The sequence below is a fragment of the Lathamus discolor genome, chromosome 2, assembly GCF_037157495.1.
Source record: "Lathamus discolor isolate bLatDis1 chromosome 2, bLatDis1.hap1, whole genome shotgun sequence".
Taxonomy (NCBI): Eukaryota; Metazoa; Chordata; class Aves; order Psittaciformes; family Psittacidae; genus Lathamus; species Lathamus discolor.
This window is the reverse complement of record NC_088885.1, coordinates 30,633,700-30,646,196: the sequence shown is the minus strand read 5'-3', so window position 1 is coordinate 30,646,196 and position 12,497 is coordinate 30,633,700. Positions and strand designations below refer to the sequence as shown.

The 12,497-nt window shown below is 36.4% G+C and overlaps 1 protein-coding gene across 1 annotated transcript in view; it reads right to left on the bottom strand.

Moving 5' to 3' along the window:
• The window catches only part of HDAC9 (histone deacetylase 9), a 457,613-nt gene that overhangs the window by 129,584 nt on the left and 315,532 nt on the right, over positions 1 to 12,497 (bottom strand). Inside the window, exon 13 of the mRNA XM_065666283.1 lies at positions 6,182 to 6,315. Coding sequence (XP_065522355.1) covers positions 6,182 to 6,315 — 134 coding nt within the window. The remainder of the gene's footprint in view (positions 1 to 6,181; positions 6,316 to 12,497) is intronic.

Here is a 12,497-nt window from a genome sequence, read left to right as displayed (position 1 = left end):
TGGTGGAAGCCCTGTTTCTTGCAGTGTTTAAAACTTGACTGGATGCAGCAGTGGAAAAAACATTTTAGGGAATGATCCAAGAATTAAATGACTTAATAAACCCTTTTTCTTCTCTAATTTCTTCAAGCCTCTCCCAGTCTCACATGAGAATTTGTAGCAGTGCATTCACATCCTTTTAACACACAGTTGCACAATCAAAATCAGCACATTATGTTACCTCATGGAGTCAGTAAACACTGTAATGGTTCTTCCGGGTCAGATAAAATATTTTTCTTCACAAGAGAGGTGACTGGTAACATTTATTCATTCATCCATTCTCATTAAGGTCTGTGTTTCTAATAAGCTGCTTTAAAATCTGTATACCCTATTTTCCACAGCAAAACTGGGAAGGGAGGCTGGCTTTTAGGACAGCTAAAACAAATGTAGAAAAAAAAGTAAAGAGGTATTTTATGAAGGTCACATCAAAGAGCCTTGAGTAAAATACTCTTTGGTCATATATTTTCTACAAGTTATACAAAAACTTTTTAGGAGATGTTTAAGACAATTAATTGGCTTTTTTTTAAGTGCTGTTAAATGCCATAGCCCTTTAACCATAAAAAGACCTGCAGCTAGCCATTATTTTTACAATGAGGAGCTATGTGAGAGCTGGTTTGGCAGTGGCCTCTGCAGAACTTTTTGCCAGTGGCACAGTGTTGCCAGCCAGATTCTCTAGGGGAGAAATATGTTGTAGCAGAAATAAGGTAGCACCAAACAGGATGCCTCACTCCAGGCTGTTCCCAGCAGTGAGGTCCTTGGAGCACAGCCAAGAGATGAGTTGCCAAGGCAGGCACAGCCCAGAACTGCTCTTTCTCTATGGCTTCTCCAGCTCCAACCATGAGTATTGACAAGTGCATTTAAAAAGTAAATGGCAGGAGGAAAGGGAAGGGTAAGCAGTACACTTCTGTGGTCTTTTGCATTCCCATCTCCTCGTTTACTGTTCCTTTCATCCCACCCTTCCAGCATTTCTGCATATCAAGCCATTTTCAATTAAAATCTGAACTAAGGCTCTCCACAGGGAAAAAATAATTTATATTAAAAGTTAACTGCATTAATTGCTAAGAACAATTATTCTTAGATAATGATGTCAGGATTTAGCAGTTCCATAAAAGCGTGTCTTAAGTCTGTTGCCAGAATCTGGAATCATGTAACTTCATTTATGCAAAGCAATAGTTTTTTGCTTTCACTGGTGTGAGTTGTCAGAAAACATAAGATAAGCATTTGAATAACTTAACACATATGCTTTTTTCCACCTATTTTTTTTTTAAAGTGTCTTTCTTAATTTTCATTGGCCATGGTTGTATCAAAACCCTAAATTGTAATAGAAAGCAGAAAATTTACATAAGGCTCATGAAAAAGAAATAGCATAGCACTTGTTTCATTCAGGAGGTTTTGAGTACTACATCCTTCCATCTACTGCATCCTTAGTAGAAGGCAAGTCATCCTTTTCTAATGTGCATGAAAATTTGTGTTGGCTTTTTCCTCTGGCATAAGTAGTTCCCCCATCAACAGAGACATTTATACATCTCAGGAGAGCAGAATAGCTGATACCAAAAAATCAGTCTAGAACTGGAAAGTTGTTCTCCCCACAACAGGGAAACACTTTCACTTTTCTCAGAAGTTAAGGTCAAAGAGGACTGCCTATTCTGGTCTTCTGTTTAAAATAGACCGTTAAAGTTTCACATCGATAACCTCTATTAACCTGAAGATTTTGGTTAGACTTCCAGCAGACTAAACTCTTGCACAATCAGAGATTCCAAAAAACAAAGGTGACACTGCCTGTTTCTCTCAGCTAAACTAACAGGAATTGTTGACATAGCCTAAGAAATATTTTTCATTTTGGTCTGTCAGTGTAAGGTGTCCATTGTATTTACTGCAGCTATTTATATGGAGATAAGTGTCTCTGAAGTTCCCTTAGGTTATCTAGTCTGTAAACAAGGTCTTAAAGGTTTTTCCTAATTTTCTGCGATTTCTTGTTAAGTGTTAAATTCACTCTTGTTTTTAATAATGCATACAGATAATATGGATCTTTTACCAGTCCATACACACACATCACTTGCTCTCTCTTCATTATGTGGGAATTGCAAGCATATCTCTGACACACATGCGCCCACATAGGGATCCATTTATTCTCTTCATGTATTTTGGTTGTCCAGTGCCTAACCTGAATATGGTCAATACTACAAAGATTTTTGCTCTTAAAGACTAATTTTTCCTGTATTATTTCTTCAGTCATAAACTGAGGTTCAGAGGATGGATTTTTTAATATATTTTTCAGTTTATGTGATCTGGTCAACTCAAGGTTGTTGTAATATTTAAATTTGTTTCTTCTCTACCTTCAGTCCATAAGGTGTGGACAGCAGAAGCTGTAAGATGTCTCCCTCATCCAGAAAACTACCAAAATTCAGATCAAATTCCAGTCTGAAAAGAAAAATGCTGCTGGACCACAGTCCCTAAAGGAAGTGAAGGTGGGGGCACAAAGTGGGACCATGTCTACATTCTTCTTTTCTAAAACAGTGCTGATTAGCGTAGCCTAATGTCAGTCATGTGTGCCTAAATTATGGCCCCAAAGGAGATATGTAAATACTTCCTCTCCTTATAACAAGTAGAAAGCAGACACCATTACCAAAACATAATTCAGTCCTTTTTCTGTCCCAAAGATAGGACAGCTATGCATTACTCTATACCAAGAAAAAATTGAAAAAAAAATAAAAAATAAAGATAGTGGATGTTTTTATTTCAATCTTTGCATCTTTTAGAGGCCCTGTTCTCGTGCTGCATTGATACCTGTCTGTCCTACATCTGTCTGTTTTTAACAAACACAGAATAGGTATTTCAGTAAAAATGCACAAAACTATAAACCAATTTAAAAATATTGTGTCTGAATTTTATTTTCTCAATACATTTATACCAACATTATTAAAAAGTCCATTACATGAGGAAATTATTCTATTCTCTTGCCCTGAGCTCAGTCAGGTATAGGTGTCTCAAGTCCAACTCTTCAGAGCTGGCCGTAGTCTGAATTTGTTTCTCCTTTGTCTTGGGGAAGACAATGGGGGACATAATCTATCTATTTGGAAGAGTGATAAGATTTATAAAAAAAAAAAATAATTGTAAAGCTTTAAGTAGTTTCTCAATTTAGCAAAAATCCTCTAAATTGTTGTTTGAATAACTCTAGAGCTCAAATATCTACAGCTAGAAAAACAAAGTACAGTCTGGAAAAGCAAGCTCGTTTGGCTGTATCTGCAGCAGTACATTAAGCAGTGCCAGGAAACATTTCCAGGCAGAGGAACACAATCATCTGTACTATTAAATTGCTAAAGTGGCGCTTCACACCGTTTTGGCTGAGCAGCAGCTAGCACTCTCCCAAACGACTTCCAGACATGGTTTGGTCACTGGCATGGGTCAGGGAGCATTCCTGGTAGTATGAACATGAGCCTTTCCATTCCAGTTGGCCACAGTGGTGAAGAACAATCCTAGGCATATTTTATTTTGTAATGAAGACACAGCTTTGAGTACCCTAGTCAAACCTTTTATGATTTTACCAAGTTATATTTAAAAATGCTATATAAGGGGGCAATATGAGCACTATATATAGGTAATAGAATACATTTAGATTAATCTAAGTAGATTAATCTTTTAGCTGCAGCAAGCATGGTGTCAGCCCAGTATATATCACTTCCACCATCCCATGCCCACTTAACTGACAGTTCTCTGTGCTCTTGGCTGATCATCTCTCCAGGGCCATAGTCCTGAGCTGTGTGAGAGACATTAATCTACATTGCATGATTTAGAAACACATTTTACTCCAACAAAGATAGCATAGATATAAATTTCTCATTTTTATAAGGATTTCTTCTTAGATTAAGAAAATAGAGAGGGCCTCCTGGCACAAGCCTGTGGCCAAGGATACGCACCTTGAAAGGTAACAAGATTTGAGCTACCTCTGACTGAACTAGCCTTGATCCTGAAACTCCTCATCAGACAAAGAGTGAGACTGCAGCTCTCTTGTGGGACAATTATTTAGTAAAAGAGAAAAAAAAAAAGAAGGTTCACAGTTACTGCAGAGGTTTTCCTAAATGGTTGTTACAGGTTGCTAATCCTAAACTGCCCTTCAGGCTTGGTGCATGAGGCAGTGCGCATGGCAAAAGCTGACCAGTGATCTCCCTACTCCTTCTGACAGAAACTGTGGGAAATTATATGAGAAACTATATTAAGAAATACTGATGTCCAAGAGGGGCATTCAGAAGTCAGTAAAAAAGACTAGTTTTTTGTGATGCTTTGACTCCTCATTGTCAGTGCGGTCTATTTCAGAATGCAGTTTAGTGGCAGCCTATTATTTCTTTAATAATGCAATAACCTCTCCTTTAGTAGCAGGAGTCATATTCAGCTGAATTACCTTTCTAAAAAATCAGAGCACCAATTAAGTGAATCACCACAGCCTTCATATTTTGAAAAATGAGCACATTTAAGGATGTGTTTGATGTCAGGTAAGTGCTAAAGAATTCAGTGAAGCAAAAGAGAGATTGCATCACCAAATAAAGTCCTGTCTTTAGCTACATAATAGCATCAAGATAAGCACCAAATCTACACACCAGCTTCACGCTGAGGTTCCTCAAATTTTTATCATCAAAGTTCGCATTTTGACTGCACATTTCACATTCCAGCCTCATTTCAAAGCACATAATGGGAGTCAAAATTAAAAAAGCCATTCGACATGAAGTAACTTATTTCCTTTTTGCCCAATCACTGGATTTTGCAAGACCTTCCAGGAAAGTATTGGACTGCACACACCTCAGACTAAACTATATAATTTTTCCTATTTACACCTTTTGCAGATGCATATAAGTTACTGTTTGGAACTATCTGTTTTTACTGAAGAAAGCAATACAAGCGAGTACATTTTTGTTTTACTTATTTTCTCTTTTTTTTTTTTTTTTTTTTTTTTTTGTCTTTTACATATGAAGTGGGTTCTGAGTCAAGAAGATAACTAGTGAAGCACTTTGGTTTGGTGAATATTACTGAAGCACTTGGCTATGTGCTTAACTGACTCCTTAAGTATGCGATCCCACCAGTGAAACCACTGATGTGATATGAGGCCTTAAGAGCCTTGCTGAAAAGTCTTCCTGAAGGTTGAAAAAAAAATTATCCAAGCTAAAAAAAAAAAGAAAAGGATTAGCCTGTTAGAGTGCTGCCATCTAGTTAGATGAGTGTATGCAAGAAATCCATTTATAGTGCTTGCAATGTCTCACTGCCCAGTACACTAGGCTACCTGAAGAAAAATCTTTGTGGACAGTCACTAATAGCTAATTAAAGGAATCTATTGTATGTTTTCTTTTGGGTTTGTAAAAACTCAAGTACATAAAGAAAAGTAATTAAAGAAAATAGAGCACAAATGCCCTGGAAATTTTGGGATCTTGCAAAACAATCAAATTTGTCCTGAACTTTGTTAACTTGCGCTGCAGTGCAGTAAGCACCCTCAGTTGCCACAGGCTTCTGCAAAAGCTGACAGTTCTGCACAACTTATGGGAAGCACTGAATGACAAGAAAAGGCTATTTTTCGGTAACCTAAGTCATATATATACCTCAGAGCCTATATCTGATTTAAGCATGATGCTTTAATAAAAATTTTTGTGAGAGAAATCAAAGCAGGAGAAAGTTCAACATTGATACTGTCAGATGATTGCACTTGAATGTCTCGGGTTTTGAAGTGGCACCAATTGTACACCAGGCTAATAAAAATGCTATGAAAACAGACTTTAGAGTCTGAAATTATACAAGATGCAGTGTGCTTGTGGAGTGATACAAAATACATCAAAAAAAGCTCCAGTGTTCTATGCTCCTACAGAAATAAAATCTTCAGCTGCTTGAAAAAGTTAAGAACTATGCTGTTGAAAAGACTGTACTTGCCATTTGACAGCTGCTTGTCTACCTTCCTTTATCTATATTCTGATGTATATGAGTAAATGACTTTCAATGTGTAAATTCTTTGTTTTCTGATTGGGAAGTGTGCTTTCCTAAAATGCATTATTTTGATATTGTCAGTTAAATAGTTCCTAAGACAAATTACTCTCTTACAAAAGGATTTAATAAATTTGCCATTTAGTTTAACAAGTCAAATATCTTGTCTTTATTTTTTTATTACCTCACACTTGTTTAGTAACCCAGTTTCTTGCAGCCTTGACCAGATGCTTTGGATCCTTCCGGCATGTTCAGGATGATTAGCATAGTTGCCACACATACACTGGTGCTTCAACATGAGACTGTCATATACAACACCTTCAGCACAAAGACAGCACAATAGGGAACAAAAAGTGAGAGAAATGCAAGTTACACTGTCCTGTGTCATGCATACTACAGTACAACTGGATTTTATTTAACACTTACAGCAAAATTAAAATTCTAGATTTTAATACCTTTTTCCTCTGGGAGGTTCTGAATTTTGAAATACAGGTTACATCTTGTGATATTGATAAGGCAAAAATGCATTCTCAAGAAATTATACTAACAAATGCAATTATCTGTAAATAAAGGAAACTTGATGGTGCCTTGTTAAAGCTTTTATGGATAGAAAAGATTCAGTCCTATTACTGAATCACTTGTTTTCTTTTCCTCTAGTGCATAAGGTCAGCTAAGGCTGTTAACCTACATATAACACAAAAAGGTTAATTATTTATAGCAGTGTAAGGAAAGTAATTCAGAAAAACCTTAAAAAATAATGAAATGGCAATGCCACTCTGTATTTGGGCTGCTTAACTAGTACTATATTAATTCCAGATCTCAAAAAATATCAGATGAAACTTTCAGAGGGCTGCAACAGTGACAGCCAGAGTCCTTTTTCATTAAAAGGAAAAGTTCCACCCATTACTCAATCAGTACCAAATCCTATTGTTAGACTGCAGTGAAAGGTACCTTTTGAATTTTCTATGCTCATTTATTCAAGGACAGAACAACTTTATACAGAACAGTTATCAATATCACATTTCTCTGTAGCTGTATAATAAAAGCAGAAGAGAAATTTCAATAAGTAGGCTTGAGCTAACCTCAATTTTCCAGGCTTTCAAACCAAGTCTGAAACACTGAAAATTATTTTATTTATTTACTTGTTGCTTGCATTTCTCTCAGAAATGTCTGGAATAAAAATATTTTCCTTACACCTGTGAAGAATTTGATTGGAAACATTTGAATTTTTCATCCTCTTAAAGTTGAAAGGGACTTAAATTAACAATTTCTCCAAATCGCAAAACTTGGCCTTCAAAACCTCTTTCTTATGTGTCACCACTACTGGGGATGCCAACACAGTTCTGGGAAAATTGCATTAGCCTGCTACTGAAAAGTCAGTAAGTGAAGAAAGTATAAAACTGAAGTCCAGATTCAACAACATGCTCAATACTACCCTTATTTAGCAAAGTTCTTGAATGGATATTGAATGTTTTAAAAGTGTTTTAAAACTCTGCTAAAAGTCAGGATATATCGTGGACAATGAAAAGTTAAGGTTCTGAGATAATTCAGTTAGAAGCCAGACAGAAATTATGATGCTCTAGAAATATTTATGCTGCCATATTTCTTAGTTCGTGCACTTTAGAACTCATCTTTTGCAATCTTGCTATTTCAGCCAAAATGATAATACAACAGTTATGTTTAGCTTAAGGAGAATGCAAACGTAATACATATGTTGAGCATGACTGACTTTATGCTAAATGATCATCTAACAAACAAAATAGTTCATAAGCAATAAATTTTCTTCTAAATTTTCTTCTAAAGAAAAGAAAAAAAATCAGTAAAAATTTTCTGAGGCTAATAAACTAATGCAACTGAAAATCTCTGCTGGCATTGTCAACACAGTTAATAATTTCCTTTTTTCTGCAGTTATTTCCACTCTGATGTTTATAAGCTTTGTTGCTCTGTCATCAGGTCTTACAAGTAATTTGAAATAGCAAGTACGGACACGAATAAGTCCATGCTCACATACTTTGCTTTCTTCTTCTTCACATCAAATGTTTTAATTTTGCATTCTGCTGCATACCCAGATTGTACAGTTTGCCAGTGATCATGATACCATTAGATAAGAAAACTTTTCCTCCCATCCCCCTGCTTAACAGAGAAGGTGTTTAGATGCTAAATGTACATGCATCAGGACTTTCAGAAGCTTTTGGGCAAAGAAGGCAGTTACATCTAATGGATTTGAATGGAAATACTTGTTAAACATTAAAAAAATTAACTGAAAGTGGAAATTATCTCCAGCCTGCCACTCTTTCAATTAATGTTTTATTCTAATTATCAATGTTCCCTACAGGCTTAGGCTTCCATAGACCGAACTGAAATTAACAGAGAAAAAAATTTTTACTATGTTATTATTATGCAGAATCAATGTTATATACTAATGACACTTTTTGATGACCTATATCGGAGTTGGAACTAACCCTTGGTTTTGAAGTGAAAAGCTGTACCTGTATATTCAGGATGCCTCCTTTGGTTGACATAGATATAAACATCCTTTTCCTAGTGAACTAGTATTTTTCCCAAAATACAATATAACTACAAATGTAATTTTATTGTATGTGAATTATTTTGTCCCAGTAAAAAACAGTTTAACTGGGTCAAGTCAATATTGCATGACAGAAGCATCTGTTCCAAATTTTTAAATACTGATATTCACACCACTGAGTGTAAAATTCATTTCTAGCAGGATTAATTGACTTAAGAAAAGACTGAAATATACGTTTTCATTTATTTCAAGCACTTAAATTGATTTAGGATGTGCAAGTAATTCAGATGTGTGGCTGCTGCTCATACAGCACGTGTGCTTGGTACAATACCACAGTGCAGCAGTAGAGCTTACTGCTAAAAATAGCCTGCAGGATTTCCCTAACAGGATTCAGCCAATAACCTCCCCACCCCCACAAAAAGAGCAAGAAAGAGAGAGAAACAACTGTTTTCAATTGCAGACTGCTGTGAAATATTAATAAAAGATGGTTATTCTGTCTCTCCAGAGCAAATGCCTTCAGCCAGATTCTGCTCTCAGATTCATTGTGTAAATCTGAGCAGCTCTGCTGAGACTGGTGGACTTATTCTGGATTTACACCAATATCAGCAAGCTCAGAATGTGGTTCTGATGACAGACTGGAATGGTGGCACCACTGAACCATATAATGATAAAGGACACAGGACAAAAGAAACTGAATTTGCATTACATCAGAAAAAAAACCCTTCTTGGTGGGGACTCCCTAACACCCATTCTTTTCCAAATACTTCATTTGGTTCAGCTTCTCTTAATAATATTTTAAACAAAAGGGAGAGCAAGAAACATAAAAACTGTTAGCTAAGAATATGCTTTGAAGAAGGTGAAATGCCCTGGAGAACATTGCCAATAAGAAAACCCAAGGTAAGAATATTTAATAAATTATTCAGAAGTCTTAACTGAATTATGTCAAATATTCTGTAAACCATCTAAATGAACATCTGGTAGACTTTATATTTTTTTCCATCTTTAACTCTTTATCTCATGTATTTACTGTATATATACTGCACAGCTCTTTCACAGATATCCTCATTCTTTTTCCCTTCTTATTCCATTCAGGGTATATTAGCCAATATTCCCTTCAGATATTTGGCTAAGAGCATTTTCTTTCATGTCTCACAAAAATATAGGCTTATTTAGATCCCCATGTAATATTCTGCCACAAGAGTTTTTCTTCTACCTTTTTTTCTCTTCCAGAATATATTATCTTTAAATAAGAAAAACAAATCAAAAAAGCAAAAGCAAAACCAAAACAAAACAAACAAAAAAACCAAACAACAACAACAAAAAACAAGCAAACAAAACAAAACAAACCCACACAAAAACAGTAAGAAATAAAACAAGGCAGGGAGGTGTTTTTACTTTAATTTCTAAAGTCTGAATTCAACCTCACATCAAGCTGTATCAGAATTTTCTCCCTTTCCACACACCAATTCCTTTTTTACATGCTTTTGAAAATGCTAGTGCTGCAACTGCTAGGGACCGGTTGCATCTTGTGCTCTCTTACAGGAGCAAATCACAGAACCACAGGATAGCTGAGATTGACAGGGAGGTCTTAGTCGAACCTTCTGCTCAGAGCAGGTCAGCACTGTGGTCAGACAAGTTTGTTCAGGGCTTTCAAAGTTCCCGAAGAATTTAGGAAAGGCCACATAAAAATTGGGTCAACTTCTTTCTTTCCACTAACCAGTGAATAAATGCTAGGGCACCAGCCAGACCCAGGAAATATTATGCATGAATAAAGCCAGTCTATACCATACCCGTCCTGTACCATACCATATGTTTATGATGCACATATCAATCTAGGTATTCACAGAAACTGTATTAGAACTGTTGAAGTTTCAAAGTGTCAATTCATTGTGACTCCAAAGGTGGTAGTTTCATAGAAATTAAATATATTTTCAATTTATTCAGATGCAGTAGCGACAAAGGTTATATATGTAAGCCTACAAGCCTAAAGACATGTCAGGGAAAGGGGCGTCTTCAAGCAGGCTTCATTGTGAATGCAGAGGTTGCATCTCTCTGTTGCATCTGAGAACTGATCTAGCAGCCCAGGGGTATTGGCTGTTAGCACAGATACAGCTGGGAAGCAGCTACAGTACTTTACTGCGTCTCCAGCCAGTGCCTAGAGGATACAAAAGAGGTGAAGGTACAGAGAAGAAGTGGAAAAGCAGAAGAATAAAGTTGTAGAGAAGGTGGAAATAGGAGGATTTTTTTTCTTTAAAGAGTAGAGATGTTTGTCTTGAAAGAGTGATGGATGAGGAAAAAGGCTTCAATAAGAGAAGAAACAAGGATTCAAGAAAAAGATATTTTCATTTGGAGTAAGGAGTACAGTGAAAGATTGAGAATTTCTGTTAGAATAAGATACATTTTTTTCTCTCTTTCCTTCTTTCCTTCTTTCTACCTTTCCACTGCAGTGGAAATAGTAGCAATACTTAACTAAAGGGGCATGGTTAAACTGTCTGCACAATCTTACACCTTGACTCTGTGTATGGTCTGTCTGCATTTCTGTTGCAGAACTTATGAGACTTCCTTGTGTCAGATCTCAAGCCCTTATGCCTGGTACATCCTGCTCCCACATTGTCTCCATTCAGTGTTTGTCCTACATAATTTCATACCTTTTCTTATTCTTCCAGCTCAACTAAACATTTTCTTTCTTGATCAGTTCCACTGATACCACAAGTTCCCAGATATATGTAACACCCTTGGCCCTAGTCCCCTTTCTGGGGACTCACAAAGGGAGATGTCAGTAAGCCTTAGCAATCAGAATGAAACAGCAGACTTTACATTTGTAATTCCATTCAGCTTTTCTAGTGGAACTGCAGATTTTTGAATAGGACACTGAAGCCTGCACATAGTGAGTTCACTTCTGGTGTGTTCTCTGAATCTTTTAGCATGAGTTTACAGTGTTTTGGGGACACTGTGAAGCACAACTAGAAAAACTGTGGCCTTTTTTAATAATCCTGTCTATACACAGCTGGTTTTTTTTTTTTTGCAGAAACTCATGGAAAGTGAAATAGCATGGGTTTTAGGTAACAAATGTTTGTTACCCAGCAAATGAAATTCCTTGCATCTATTTGCACACTCACTTGCAGTGCTTTAAGGACATCTCTTTTTTTTTTTTTTTTTTTTTTTTATATAATAACGTTATGTTTTGCTTTCCAAATTCTTGTTCTAATTGAGAATATGGGAGAGCATGCTGTCTTGCACAGTCTCATACAGTGCCCATTAACTCCATCATAGATCAATTCATGGTCACAGCCTGAAGAGTTGTAAGCTTTCAGGTCATGGTAAGTCTGCCAACAGATGTGAAGGAACTAATACCTCTGTCAGAAACCTGAATAAATGTTATCTCCAAGTATTCATTTCCCCTTTCTTGTGCACAAAGTAAGTGAATCTTCATTTCTAACCATGCTGTAATGTTATTCTGGGATTCTGACTCTTAAAAAGATGGGTGCTCTTGCAAGGTTAGATTACCCATAATAAGAAATGGTGCTTGTGTGTTTATTTTTTCTTCCTTACACTGAAGATTTTTGGGATTTCAGTCACTCTGCTTTGAACAGACCAGGCTATACCTGATGCTCCCTGAGTGAGGACTCCCAGGGCCTGACCGTAAATCCTTCCTCTGTAGACTCCACAACAGCTACTGAAAGATGCCAAAGTTGTAATCAACATCACCTTTTAGTCATGGCTACAGCTTTGCTATTTCTGCAGGGAAAGCAATCTTGCAGCATAGACTGACTTATAAAATGAAGATGTCGAGAATTATATTGCAGCTTTCCTACTTAACTGGTGGTCTCTCTTCAACTTCTTGGTGGTCTCTACAAAACAGGCAACAAGAACACAGAGAAAAGACCCAGAAGATAGAGAAATGAAAGAAAAAACTATAAATGACTTAAAAGCACCAAAAATGCACCTGTTACTCTATTGCCATAGCCAGTCA